Raw genomic sequence first — 16,562 nt, 5'->3', positions numbered from 1 at the left:
TTCCAGCAGAGGTGGTTGGTAAATCTACAATAACAGAATTTAAACACGCCTGGGATAGACATATATCTATCCTAAGCTAATAAGGAAGAAAATACTAAAAGGGCGGACTAGATGGACCCAGTGGTCTTTTTCTGCCGACAATCTTCTATGTTTCTATGTTTCTATGTTTCTATATTATAGTTATCTATTACAGTTATTATATTATCGCTATTCTATTAGTTATTATATTATAGTTATCTATTTATTATAGTTCTTATATTACAGCTATTATTTTACAGTTATTAAATTATAGTTATTATATTATATTTATTATATTAATTATCTATTACATTATATTATAATTATATTATAGTTATTCTATTAAAGTTATTATATTATAGTTATCTGTTATTATATTACAGTTATTATATTATAGTTATTCTATTACAGTTATATTATAGTTATTCTATTACAGTTATTCATTTTGTAGTTATTCTATTATAGTTATCTATTACAGTTTTTATATTAGTTATATTATAGTTATTCTATTAGTTATTATATTATAGTTATTCTATTACAGTTATTCATTTTGTAGTTATTCTATTATAGTTATCTATTACAGTTTTTATATTAGTTATATTATAGTTATTCTATTAGTTATTATATTATAGTTATTCTATTACAGTTATTCATTTTGTAGTTATTCTATTATAGTTATCTATTACAGTTTTTATATTAGTTATATTATAGTTATTCTATTAGTTATTATATTATAGTTATTCTATTAGTTATTATATTATAGTTATTCTATTACAGTTATTATATTGTAATCATATTATAGTTATCTATTACATGTATTATATTGTAGTTATTCTATTACAGTTATTATATTGTAGTTATTGTATTATAGTTATATTAAAGTTATTCGATTACAGTTATTATATTGTAGTTATTCTATTATAGTTATATTATAGTTATTCTATTATAGTTATATTATAATTATTATATTGTAGTTATTCTATTACAGTTATTATATTGTAGTTATTGTATTATAGTTATATTAAAGTTATTCGATTACAGTTATTATATTGTAGTTATTCTATTACAATTATATTGTAGTTATTCTATTAGTTATTCTATTACAGTTATATTATAGTTATTCTGTTACAGTTATTATATTGTAGTTATTCTATTACAGTTATATTATAGTTATTCTATTACAGTTATTATATTGTAGTTATTCTATTACAGTTATATTATAGTTATTCTATTACAGTTATTCTATTGTAGTTATTCTATTACAGTTATATTATAGTTATTCTATTACAGTTATTCTATTGTAGTTATTCTATTACAGTTATTATATTGTAGTTATTCTATTACAGTTATATTATAGTTATTCTATTACAGTTATTCTATTGTAGTTATTCTGTTACAGTTATATTATAGTTATTCTATTACAGTTATTATATTGTAGTTATTCTATTACAGTTATTCTATTACAGTTATTCTATTGTAGTTATTCTATTACAGTTATTATATTGTAGTTATTCTATTACAGTTATTCTGTTACAGTTATTATATTGTAGTTATTCTATTACAGTTATTATATTGTAGTTATTCTATTACAGTTATTATATTGTAGTTATTCTATTACAGTTATTATATTATAGTTATTCTATTACAGTTATTCTATTACAGTTATTCTATTACAGTTATTATATTGTAGTTATTCTATTACAGTTATTATATTATAGTTATTCTATTACAGTTATATTATAGTTATTCTATTACAGTTATATTATAGTTATTCTATTACAGTTATTCTATTACAGTTATTCTGTTACAGTTATTATATTGTAGTTATTCTATTACAGTTATTATATTGTAGTTATTCTATTACAGTTATATTATAGTTATTCTATTACAGTTATTATATTGTAGTTATTCTATTACAGTTATATTGTAGTTATTCTATTACAGTTATTCTATTACAGTTATTATATTATAGTTATTCTATTAGTTATTCTATTACAGTTATTATATTATAGTTATTCTATTACAGTTATATTATAGTTATTCTATTACAGTTATATTGTAGTTATTCTATTACAGTTATTATATTACAGTTATTCTGTTACAGTTATTCTATTACAGTTATTATATTATAGTTATTCTATTAGTTATTCTATTACAGTTATTATATTATAGTTATTCTATTACAGTTATATTATAGTTATTCTGTTACAGTTATCCTATTGTAGTTATTCTATTACAGTTATTCTATTGTAGTTATTCTATTACAGTTATTCTATTACAGTTATTATATTGTAGTTATTCTATTATAGTTATATTATAGTTATTCTATTACAGTTATTATATTGTAGTTATTCTATTATAGTTATATTATAGTTATTCTATTACAGTTATTATATTGTAGTTATATTACAGTTATTCTATTACAGTTATTATATTGTAGTTATTCTATTATAGTTATATTATAGTTATCTATTACAGTTATTATATTGTAGTTATTCTATTATAGTTATATTATAGTTATTCTATTACAGTTATTGTATTACAGTTATATTATAGTTATTCTGTTACAGTTATTCTATTACAGTTATTATATTGTAGTTATTCTATTACAGTTATATTATAGTTATTCTATTACAGTTATTCTATTAGTTATTCTATTACAGTTATTCTATTAGTTATTCTATTACAGTTATTCTATTAGTTATTCTATTACAGTTATTCTATTGTAGTTATTCTATTACAGTTATTATATTATAGTTATTCTATTACAGTTATATTATAGTTATTCTATTACAGTTATATTATAGTTATTCTATTACAGTTATATTGTAGTTATTCTATTACAGTTATTCTATTACAGTTATTCTGTTAGTTATTATATTGTAGTTATTCTATTACAGTTATTATATTGTAGTTATTCTATTACAGTTATATTACAGTTATTCTGTTACAGTTATTCTATTACAGTTATTCTATTACAGTTATTATATTATAGTTATTCTATTAGTTATTCTATTACAGTTATATTATAGTTATTCTATTACAGTTATTCTATTGTAGTTATTCTGTTACAGTTATTCTATTACAGTTATTATATTGTAGTTATTCTATTACAGTTATTATACTGTAGTTAATATTTTATAGTTATTCTATTACAGTTATTCTATTACAGTTATTATATTGTAGTTAATATTGTATAGTTATTCTATTATAGTGGGTTCCGTGTAGTTCTAGCCCTTAGGATGAGTTCTCTCTCTTGTTCATCCTTTGTAATGTTCTATACGTCTCCATCCACATTTGGGTGTAGGTTCTGGATAAAGCTTTTCTGAATAAACCATTAAAAGCTGAGATTACAATTGTGAACCCACTGAGTGAAGCTCTGAGTGAGTGTGTGCTGAGAGCCGAGGGCAGCGGACTGATCAAGGAGCGGATGGAGCTCAGGTACGGAGAATAATCCTTCTATGCATCTTCAGCCAGTGCTCAGTGCCTATATAGGACATGACACACTAGAGAACCTCGAGTCCATGGGAGGGAATTATATACTGTAGTCCTAAGGCTAGCTTCACACTGCATTTTTGTGGGAGGATTTGCTCAGTAGAGTGCAGGATTGCAGTGTGAACAGCAGTCAACAGGCTCAAACAAATGAAGTCCAAGTCCCGGCTTTGCCTGCGTTTATTATCCAATACAAGAAAACAAATAAACAGCCTTGGCTTTAGGCAGAACACAAAATAAACTCTGCTTGTCCAGCACTAACTAAGCAGAAGACGGCCCTGTCTATACGCTACGACTCGCTGCAGTCGCACGAACATAACCTATTATATACAGTCCAGTATTTACCTTGGTCAGGTATACAGCTTCTCCTGAGGCTGCCGCCCTCCAGCACTCTCAGCTGCCCCGGCCTCACTCTGTCCATGGCTCTGCAACACTATATGGAGCTGCTGATGATCCAGCCCGAGCACCTGTGCTGCCCGACGCCAAACAATATCTGGAGTGGAGGAAGTGGAATGGACAGCCCCACCACCAAGCCTGCCATCCATTCCTACCCCACCACCAAGCCTGCCATCCATTCCTACCCCACCACCAAGCCTGCCATCCATTCCTACCCCACTACCAAGCCTGCCATCCATTCCTACCCCACCACCAAGCCTGCCTTCCATTCCTATCCCACTACCAAGCCTGCAACCTATTCCTACCCCACTACCAAGCCTGCCATCCATTCCTACCCCACTACCAAGCCTGCCATCCATTCCTGCCCCACCACCAAGCCTGCCATCCATTCCTACCCCACCACCAAGCCTGCCATCCATTCCTACCCCACCACCAAGCCTGCCATCCATTCCTACCCCACCACCAAGCCTGCCATCCATTCCTACCCCACTACCAAGCCTGCCATCCATTCCTACCCCACCACCAAGCCTGCCTTCCATTCCTATCCCACTACCAAGCCTGCAACCCATTCCTACCCCACTACCAAGCCTGCCATCCATTCCTACCCCACTACCAAGCCTGCCACCCATTCCTACCCCACTACCAAGCCTGCCATCTATTCCTACCCCACCACCAAGCCTGCCATCCATTCCTACCCCACCACCAAGCCTGCCATCCATTCCTACCCCACCACCAAGCCTGCCATCCATTCCTACCCCACCACCAAGCCTGCCATCCATTCCTACCCCACTACCAAGCCTGCCACCCATTCCTACCCCACTACCAAGCCTGCCATCTATTCCTACCCCACCACCAAGCCTGCCATCCATTCCTACCCCACCACCAAGCCTGCCATCCATTCCTACCCCACTACCAAGCCTGCCATCCATTCCTACCCCACCACCAAGCCTGCCATCCATTCCTACCCCACTACCAAGCCTGCCATCCATTCCTACCCCACCACCAAGCATGCCATCCATTCCTACCCCACTACCAAGCCTGCCATCCATTCCTACCCCACTACCAAGCCTGCCATCCATTCCTACCCCACTACCAAGCCTGCCACCCATTCCTACCCCACTACCAAGCCTGCCATCTATTCCTACCCCACCACCAAGCCTGCCATCCATTCCTACCCCACCACCAAGCCTGCCATCCATTCCTACCCCACTACCAAGCCTGCCATCCATTCCTACCCCACTACCAAGCCTGCCATCCATTCCTACCCCACTACCAAGCCTGCCACCCATTCCTACCCCACTGCCAAGCCTGCCACCCATTCCTACCCCACTACCAAGCCTGCCATCTATTCCTACCACACCACCAAGCCTGCCATCCATTCCTACCCCACCACCAAGCCTGCCACCCATTCCTAAAAACCAGGCCCAAACACACTTTATCAATACATCCACAGCAACTACCTTTGCTGGAGATCCCATCACATCCTTGGTTTTTCCATGTCTCAGATAGTGAGACATGAACTTCCCTCAGTCCTAGTAGGTGTAATAGCTGAACACAGGCGAAATATAGCGACCATCCAGGATTAACCCCTTCAGTGTCTCACAATATCTATAGCTATATAACAGCTATACTTACTGTATCCAGGTCCAGTCTCCTATATAACAGCTATACTTACTGTATCCAGGTCCAGTCTCCTATATAACAGCTATACTTACTGCATCCAGGTCCAGTCTCCTATATAACGGCTATACTTACTGTATCCAGGTCCAGTCTCCTATATAACAGCTATACTTACTGCATCCAGGTCCAGTCTCCTATATAACGGCTATACTTACTGTATCCAGGTCCAGTCTCCTATATAACAGCTATACTTACTGCATCCAGGTCCAGTCTCCTATATAACAGCTATACTTACTGCATCCAGGTCCAGTCTCCTATATAACGGCTATACTTACTGCATCCAGGTCCAGTCTCCTATATAACAGCTATACTTACTGTATCCAGGTCCAGTCTCCTATATAACGGCTATACTTACTGTATCCAGGTCCAGTCTCCTATATAACAGCTATACTTACTGTATCCAGGTTCAGTCTCCTATATAACAGCTATACTTACTGTATTCAGGTCCAGTCTCCTATATAACAGCTATACTTACTGTATCCAGGTCCAGTCTCCTATATAACAGCTATACTTACTGCATCCAGGTCCAGTCTCCTGAAGGCAGCTATATACCAGCTATACTTACTGTATCCAGGCCCAGTCTCCTGAAGGCAGCTATATAACAGCTATACTTACTGTATCCAGGTCCAGTCTCCTGAAGGCAGCTATATACCAGCTATACTTACTGTATCCAGGCCCAGTCTCCTGAAGGCTGCTATATAACAGCTATACTTACTGTATCCAGGTCCAGTCTCCTATAGGTATCTGTATAACAGCTATAATTACTGTATCCAGGTCCAGTCTCCTATAGGTATCTATATAACAGCTATACTTACTGTATCCAGGTCCAGTCTCCTGAAGGCAGCTATATACCAGCTATACTTACTGTATCCAGGTCCAGTCTCCTGAAGGCAGCTATATACCAGCTATACTTACTGTATCCAGGTCCAGTCTCCTGCTATATAACAGCTATAATTACTGTATCCAGGTCCAGTCTCCTATATAACAGCTATACTTACTGCATCCAGGCCCAGTCTCCTATATAACAGCTATACTTACTGTATCCAGGCCCAGTCTCCTATATAACAGCTATACTTACTGTATCCAGGCCCAGTCTCCTATATACCAGCTATACTTACTGTATCCAGGTCCAGTCTCCTAACTGCTATATACCAGCTATACTTACTGTATCCAGGTCCAGTCTCCTGAAGGCTGCTATATAACAGCTTTATTACTGTATCCAGGTCCAGTCTCCTGAAGGCAGCTATATACCAGCTATACTTACTGTATCCAGGCCCAGTCTCCTATATAACAGCTATACTTACTGTATCCAGGCCCAGTCTCCTATATAACAGCTATACTTACTGTATCCAGGTCCAGTCTCCTGCTATATAACAGCTATAATTACTGTATCCAGGTCCAGTCTCCTATATAACAGCTATACTTACTGCATCCAGGCCCAGTCTCCTATATAACAGCTATACTTACTGTATCCAGGCCCAGTCTCCTATATAACAGCTATACTTACTGTATCCAGGCCCAGTCTCCTATATACCAGCTATACTTACTGTATCCAGGTCCAGTCTCCTAATTGCTATATACCAGCTATACTTACTGTATCCAGGTCCAGTCTCCTGAAGGCAGCTATATACCAGCTATACTTACTGTATCCAGGCCCAGTCTCCTGCTATATACCAGCTATACTTACTGTATCCAGGTTCGGTCTCCTGCTATATACCAGCTATACTTACTGTATCCAGGTCCAGTCTCCTGAAGGCAGCTATATACCAGCTATACTTACTGTATCCAGGCCCAGTCTCCTGAAGGCAGCTATATAAGCATACCGTATATACATGGGCCCTCTCACATATCTGTCTGGGCTTCCTAAGAATATTCAAGTTTCAAACTTATCACTGATCTATAGGATATTATAGGGAGATAACTAGTGAAATGGAGATAAACGTAAAAAAATCAGTTTAGTAGTTTGTTCCTCCAATAACACAACCAACGCCGATGGCCCCAGTGCAAAAACTTTCACAGCCCCCAAGTATAATTATTATTAGTACAGGGGAAGTGAGAGGTAAAAGGACCCCAAACTCCGGCACTCCCTATAGCTAGACCCCCACCACACTATAAAGAGGTGCAGGCCACATACAGGGACCCGGTGTCTGACTGTGATCTGTATAGAGAATAGAAGAACGTCCAAGGTTTGGCGGCCATCGATGTGGAGGAATGACGATCGCGCCGACTAATTCACATACATAAGACGCTGAAACGGATTTTGCTTTTTCCTAGATTTTCAATGAAGTCCAATAAGGAAACAACAGTCTGGGTGGAGTTCACTCCGTACACGGCCGGCGCCAAACAGCTGCAGGTCATGGTCAACAACGAGAAGATGATGGACATCAAAGGCTTTGCGGCCATCAATGTGGAAGAGTGAGCCGGACTGAGGAGGAAAGCGAACGAGCTCGGCTCTTTCCATCCTCTTCTGTTTTCTCTTCTATACGAGTTTTCTTGCTTTCAGGCTTGCTGCTAAGTTTCTTACGATACACGATCCCTTAGAGACACAGGGAGACTTATCAGACATGGTGTAAAGTGAGACTGGCTCAGTCGCCCCCGGCAACCAGTCAGATTCCACAGCTCATTCCTTACAGGCTCTTTGGAAAATAAAAGGTGGAATCTGATTGGTTGCCGAGGGCGACTGAGCCGGTTCTACTCTACACCATGTCTGATAAATCTCCCCCAATGTTTATGAGGAGAAGGTTGGTGACACGGTTGCCATTGGGTCATATAGTGTGTGATATAGCGGCTCGGGTTGCGTCATCCTGCAATCTTTACATGCCATGACAATGTCACATGATTAAAAACATCTGAAGTTACCCATAGTGATGGATGTCGTCCTTTTCCGAAGGGCCTTGGACCTGATTGGCCGCCATTGGCAGCTCTTCCATGCTTCATCGGTATCGGTTACCACCTCATAAACATGTCATTAGACACTTCCCATGTTGTATCCTGGTGCCCAGCCGGCTTCTACTTACTATGCGCATACACTGCTTGTCTATATACTCTGTGCCGCCACATCTGGGGGATAAGGTGTATTGTAGGAGAGGTTGGTCACATGACCTTCCCCCTCTGAGAGAAGCTACGGTAAAGCTCCACTCTGAGAGCCCCAGAGTCCTGGCTAGTCCAAGCACAGAGAAGGGGGTCTAGTCTACTTAAGGCCCTATTCCAAGGAACGATTATCGTTCGTATTCGGCCGATATCGGCCGCTACGGACGATAATCGTCCCGTGGAATAGAGTGCAACGATCAGCCGACATCGTTCATGTCGGCTGATCGTTGCAGTCGCTTGTTTTTTTTGAAAAACAAGCAACTGATACAGCAGCGATCTTCTGCGGCGGGTCCGTTGAATAGGAGCGTCGGCAGCAGGCGCTGCTGTATCCTATGGGCTGCCCGGACGATCAGCGATCACCTGGGCAGCCCCCTCCCGCACTCACCCGCTCGCTGCAGCAGCGTCGAATAGTGGCGGCAGCGAGCGGGGAACGAGGGGCAAACGAGCGCTGAGAGCGCTAAACGACCTGTGGAATACGGCCATTAGTCTGGTCACTGCCAGAGTCTTAGCCAGAAAAGCAGCTGCTCTTCCTTTATTTTTTTGCTATGCTTTAAAATTAACACTCAAAGTGCTGGATGAGCAAAACAAGACGTGGCCGTCACCTGTAGAGACTTTCTAAAGCGACCAGAGGGAATACTACCGCCTCATATATATGTGTCTTATAGAGAGATATACAGTATATACAGTATATATATATATCCTGCAATAGCTGCACAGAGGGAATACTACCACCTCATATATATGTGTCTTATAGAGAGATATACAGTATATATATATATATATATCCTGCAATAGCTGCACAGAGAGAATACTACCGCCTCATATATATGTGTCTTATAGAGAGATATACAGTATATATATATATCCTGCAATAGCTGCACAGAGAGAATACTACCACCTCATATACACTCAGCGGCCACTTTATTAGGTAGACCATGCTAGTAACGGGTCGGACCCCCTTTTGCCCTCAGAACTGCCCCAATTCTTGGTGGCATAGATACAACAAGGTGCTGGAAGCTTCCTCAGAGATTTTGGTCCATAGTGACATGATGACATCACACAGTTGCCGCAGATTTGTCGGCTGCACATCCATGATGCCAATCTCCCGTTCCACCACATCCCAAAGATGCTCTATTGGATTGAGATCTGGTGACTGTGGAGGCCATTGGAGTACAGTGACCTCATTGTCATGTGCAAGAAACCAGTCTGAGATGATTCTAGCTTTATGACATGGCGCATTATCCTGCTGAAAGTCGCCATCAGATGTTGGGTCCATTGTGGTCATAAAGGGATGGACATGGTCAGCAACAATACTCAGGTAGGCTGTGGCGTTGTAACCATGCTCAATTGGTACCAAGGGGCCCAAAGAGTGCCAAGAAAATATTCCCCACACCATGACACCACCACCACCAGCCTGAACCGTTGATACAAGGCAGGATGGATCCATGCTTTCATGTTGTTGGCGCCAAATTCTGACCCTACCATCCGAATGTCGCAGCAGAAATCGAGACTCATCAGACCAGGCAACGTTTTTTCCAATCTTCTACTGTCCAATTTCGATGAGCTTGTGCAAATTGTAGCCTCAGTTTCCTGTTCTTAGCTGAGCGGAGTGGCCCCCGGTGTGGTCTTCTGCTGCTGTAGCCCATCTGCCTCAGAGTTGGCCGTACTGTGCGATCAGAGATGCTCTTCTGACTACCTTGGCTGTAACGCTTGGCTATTTGAGTCACTGTTGCCTTTCTATCAGCTGGAACCAGTCTGCCCATTCTCCTCTGACCTCTGGCATCAACAAGGCATTTCCGCCCACAGAACGGCCGCTCACTGGATGGTTTTTCTTTTTCGGACCATTCTCTGTAAACCCTAGAGATGGTTGTGCGTGAAAATCCCAGTAGATCAGCAGTTTCTGAAATACTCAGACCAGCCCTTCTGGCACCAACAACCATGCCACGTTCAAAGGCCTCAAATCACCTTTCTTCCCCATACTGATGCTCGGTTTGAACTGCAGGAGACTGTCTTGACCATCTCTACATGCCTAAATGCACTGAGTTGCCGCCATGTGATTGGCTGATTAGAAATTAAGTGGTAACGTGCAGTTGGACAGGTGTACCTTATAAAGTGGCCGGTGAGTGTATATGTGTCTTATAGAGAGATATACAGTATATATATATATATCCTGCAATAGCTGCACAGAGAGAATATTACCGCCTCATATATATGTGTCTTATATATATATATATATATATATATACTGTATATCTCTCTATATCCTGCAATAGCTGCACAGAGAGAATATTACGCCTCATATATATGTGTCTTATAGAGAGATATACAGTATATACAGTATATATATATATATATATATATATATATATATATATATATCCTGCAATAGCTGCACAGAAGAAATCTACAATAAAGTTCATCAAGCAAGTGTGTCCGGTCACAATTCCTTGCACTAAACATCACAGGCACACGTGTGTACAATACACATACACCTGTATACCAGTGCCCGGGGGCAGATACTATATACCCAGATACTACATGTATACCAGTGCCCGGGGGCAGATACTATATACCCAGAGACTACATGTATACCAGTGTCCGGGGGCAGATACTATATACCCAGAGACTACATGTATACCAGTGCCCGGGGGCAGATACTATATACCCAGAGACTACATGTATACCAGTGCCCGGGGGCAGATACTATATACCCAGAGACTACATGTATACCAGTGCCTGGGGGCAGATACTATATACCCAGAGACTACATGTATACCAGTGCCCGGGGCAGATACTATATACCCAGAGACTACATGTATACCAGTGTCCGGGGGCAGATACTATATACCCAGAGACTACATGTATACCAGTGTCCGGGGGCAGATACTATATACCCAGATACTACATGTATACCAGTGTCCGCGGGGCAGATACTATATACCCAGAGACTACATGTATACCAGTGCCTGGGGGCAGATACTATATACCCAGAGACTACATGTATACCAGTGCCCGGGGCAGATACTATATACCCAGAGACTACATGTATACCAGTGTAGGGGGCAGATACTATATACCCAGAGACTACATGTATACCAGTGTCCGGGGGCAGATACTATATACCCAGATACTACATGTATACCAGTGTCCGCGGGGCAGATACTATATACCCAGAGACTACATGTATACCAGTGCCCAGGGGCAGATACTATATACCCAGAGACTACATGTATACCAGTGCCCGGGGCAGATACTATATACCCAGAGACTACATGTATACCAGTGCCCGGGGGCAGATACTATATACCCAGAGACTACATGTATACCAGTGCCCGGGGGCAGATTCTATATACCCAGAGACTACATGTATACCAGTGCCCGGGGGGGGCAGATACTATATACCCAGAGACTACATGTATACCAGTGCCCGGGGGCAGATACTATATACCCAGAGACTACATGTATACCAGTGTCCGGGGGCAGATACTATATACCCAGAGACTACATGTATACCAGTGCCCGGGGGCAGATTCTATATACCCAGAGACTACATGTATACCAGTGCCCGGGGCAGATACTATATACCCAGATACTACATGTATACCAGTGCCCGGGGGCAGATACTATATACCCAGAGACTACATGTATACCAGTGTCCGGGGGCAGATACTATATACCCAGAGACTACATGTATACCAGTGCCCGGGGGCAGATACTATATACCCAGAGACTACATGTATACCAGTGCCCGGGGGCAGATACTATATACCCAGAGACTACATGTATACCAGTGCCTGGGGGCAGATACTATATACCCAGAGACTACATGTATACCAGTGCCCGGGGCAGATACTATATACCCAGAGACTACATGTATACCAGTGTAGGGGGCAGATACTATATACCCAGAGACTACATGTATACCAGTGTCCGGGGGCAGATACTATATACCCAGATACTACATGTATACCAGTGTCCGCGGGGCAGATACTATATACCCAGAGACTACATGTATACCAGTGCCCCGGGGGCAGATACTATATACCCAGAGACTACATGTATACCAGTATCCGGGGGCAGATACTATATACCCAGAGACTACATGTATACCAGTGCCCGGGGCAGATACTATATACCCAGAGACTACATGTATACCAGTGCCCGGGGGCAGATACTATATACCCAGAGACTACATGTATACCAGTGCCCGGGGGCAGATTCTATATACCCAGAGACTACATGTATACCAGTGCCCGGGGGCAGATTCTATATACCCAGAGACTACATGTATACCAGTGCCCGAGGGCAGATACTATATACCCAGAGACTACATGTATACCAGTGTCCGGGGGCAGATACTATATACCCAGAGACTACATGTATACCAGTGTCCGGGGGCAGATACTATATACCCAGAGACTACATGTATACCAGTGCCCGAGGGCAGATACTATATACCCAGAGACTACATGTATACCAGTGCCCGGGGGCAGATTCTATATACCCAGAGACTACATGTATACCAGTGCCCGGGGGACACATACTATATACCCAGAGACTACATGTATACCAGTGCCCGGGGCAGATACTATATACCCAGAGACTACATGTATACCAGTGTCCGGGGGCAGATACTATATACCCAGAGACTACATGTATACCAGTGCCCGGGGGCAGATACTATATACCCAGAGACTACATGTATACCAGTGCCTGGGGGCAGATACTATATACCCAGAGACTACATGTATACCAGTGCCCGGGGCAGATACTATATACCCAGAGACTACATGTATACCAGTGTAGGGGGCAGATACTATATACCCAGAGACTACATGTATACCAGTGTCCGGGGGCAGATACTATATACCCAGATACTACATGTATACCAGTGTCCGCGGGGCAGATACTATATACCCAGAGACTACATGTATACCAGTGCCCCGGGGGCAGATACTATATACCCAGACACTACATGTATACCAGTATCCGGGGGCAGATACTATATACCCAGAGACTACATGTATACCAGTGCCCGGGGCAGATACTATATACCCAGAGACTACATGTATACCAGTGCCCGGGGGCAGATACTATATACCCAGAGACTACATGTATACCAGTGCCCGGGGGCAGATTCTATATACCCAGAGACTACATGTATACCAGTGCCCGGGGCAGATTCTATATACCCAGAGACTACATGTATACCAGTGCCCGAGGGCAGATACTATATACCCAGAGACTACATGTATACCAGTGTCCGGGGGCAGATACTATATACCCAGAGACTACATGTATACCAGTGTCCGGGGGCAGATACTATATACCCAGAGACTACATGTATACCAGTGCCCGAGGGCAGATACTATATACCCAGAGACTACATGTATACCAGTGCCCGGGGGCAGATTCTATATACCCAGAGACTACATGTATACCAGTGCCCGGGGGACACATACTATATACCCAGAGACTACATGTATACCAGTGCCCGGGGCAGATACTATATACCCAGAGACTACATGTATACCAGTGTCCGGGGGCAGATACTATATACCCAGAGACTACATGTATACCAGTGCCCGGGGGCAGATACTATATACCCAGAGACTACATGTATACCAGTGCCTGGGGGCAGATACTATATACCCAGAGACTACATGTATACCAGTGCCCGGGGCAGATACTATATACCCAGAGACTACATGTATACCAGTGTAGGGGGCAGATACTATATACCCAGAGACTACATGTATACCAGTGTCCGGGGGCAGATACTATATACCCAGATACTACATGTATACCAGTGTCCGCGGGGCAGATACTATATACCCAGAGACTACATGTATACCAGTGCCCCGGGGGCAGATACTATATACCCAGAGACTACATGTATACCAGTATCCGGGGGCAGATACTATATACCCAGAGACTACATGTATACCAGTGCCCGGGGCAGATACTATATACCCAGAGACTACATGTATACCAGTGCCCGGGGGCAGATACTATATACCCAGAGACTACATGTATACCAGTGCCCGGGGGCAGATTCTATATACCCAGAGACTACATGTATACCAGTGCCCGGGGGCAGATTCTATATACCCAGAGACTACATGTATACCAGTGCCCGAGGGCAGATACTATATACCCAGAGACTACATGTATACCAGTGTCCGGGGGCAGATACTATATACCCAGAGACTACATGTATACCAGTGCCCGGGGGACACATACTATATACCCAGAGACTACATGTATACCAGTGCCCGGGGCAGATACTATATACCCAGAGACTACATGTATACCAGTGTCCGGGGGCAGATACTATATACCCAGAGACTACATGTATACCAGTGCCCGGGGGCAGATTCTATATACCCAGAGACTACATGTATACCAGTGCCCGGGGGCAGATACTATATACCCAGATACTACATGTATACCAGTGCCCGGGGGCAGATACTATATACCCAGAGACTACATGTATACCAGTGTCCGGGGGCAGATACTATATACCCAGAGACTACATGTATACCAGTGCCCCGGGGGCAGATACTATATACCCAGAGACTACATGTATACCAGTGCCCCGGGGCAGATACTATATACCCAGAGACTACATGTATACCAGTGCCCCGGGGCAGATACTATATACCCAGAGACTACATGTATACCAGTGCCCGGGGGCAGATACTATATACCCAGAGACTACATGTATACCAGTGCCCCGGGGGCAGATACTATATACCCAGAGACTACATGTATACCAGTGCCCGGGGGCAGATACTATATACCCAGAGACTACATGTATACCAGTGCCCGGGGCAGATACTATATACCCAGAGACTACATGTATACCAGTGCCCCGGGGGCAGATACTATATACCCAGAGACTACATGTATACCAGTGCCCCGGGGGCAGATACTATATACCCAGAGACTACATGTATACCAGTGTCCGGGGGCAGATACTATATACCCAGAGACTACATGTATACCAGTGCCCGGGGGCAGATACTATATACCCAGAGACTACATGTATACCAGTGCCCCGGGGGCAGATACTATATACCCAGAGACTACATGTATACCAGTGTCCCGGGGGCAGATACTATATACCCAGAGACTACATGTATACCAGTGTCCGGGGGCAGATACTATATACCCAGAGACTACATGTATACCAGTGCCCGGGGGCAGATACTATATACCCAGAGACTACATGTATACCAGTGCCCGGGGCAGATACTATATACCCAGAGACTACATGTATACCAGTGCCCCGGGGCAGATACTATATACCCAGAGACTACATGTATACCAGTGTCCGGGGGCAGATACTATATACCCAGAGACTACATGTATACCAGTGCCCCGGGGCAGATACTATATACCCAGAGACTACATGTATACCAGTGTCCGGGGCAGATACTATATGTGGCCCCCATTCACAAAGAGTGTTCAAGCTACGAGAAAGGTGCCCGGGGATCCAGCTACTCTGGAGCACTACAACTCCCAGCAAAAATTTGCAGCAACATAGTTGATCGGGATCTGGTCCCATCCCCCCCAAGAACTGCTAACGCTTATAGGTAACCTGTATAATAAGTAGAGATGATCGAACTCGAAACTTTATGTATATGCAGGCCCGCATCTGCCATGAGGCGAAGTGAAGTCTTCGCCTCAGGCGGCAGCTCCCACGACCCTGCAGGGGGCGGCACTGGCCGCCCCTGCACAGTGAGCTTTCATGCATATATTATATGCATGACCGCTCACTGACTACAGGAGCAGAGAGATCAGCCATAGACTGATGTCTCTGCTCCTGTATGCGTATTCCGGGGCGTGCTAGGCTAATAGCGTACCGCCCACGGAATATACGT

The 16,562-nt window shown here is 42.3% G+C and overlaps 1 protein-coding gene across 1 annotated transcript in view; it reads left to right on the top strand.

Moving 5' to 3' along the window:
- The window catches only part of LOC138771931 (protein-glutamine gamma-glutamyltransferase 6-like), a 67,382-nt gene extending 58,620 nt beyond the window's left edge, over window positions 1-8,762 (top strand). The window contains exons 11-12 of the mRNA XM_069951934.1: window positions 3,326-3,459; window positions 7,861-8,762. Coding sequence (XP_069808035.1) covers window positions 3,326-3,459; window positions 7,861-8,005 — 279 coding nt within the window. The 3' untranslated portion in view covers window positions 8,006-8,762. The remainder of the gene's footprint in view (window positions 1-3,325; window positions 3,460-7,860) is intronic.
- Window positions 8,763-16,562: the final 7,800 nt, after the last annotated feature.

The sequence above is a fragment of the Dendropsophus ebraccatus genome, chromosome 14, assembly GCF_027789765.1.
Source record: "Dendropsophus ebraccatus isolate aDenEbr1 chromosome 14, aDenEbr1.pat, whole genome shotgun sequence".
NCBI lineage: Eukaryota > Metazoa > Chordata > Amphibia > Anura > Hylidae > Dendropsophus > Dendropsophus ebraccatus.
The sequence above is the reverse complement of the archived record's forward strand: the minus strand, read 5'-3'. Positions and strand labels throughout refer to the sequence as shown.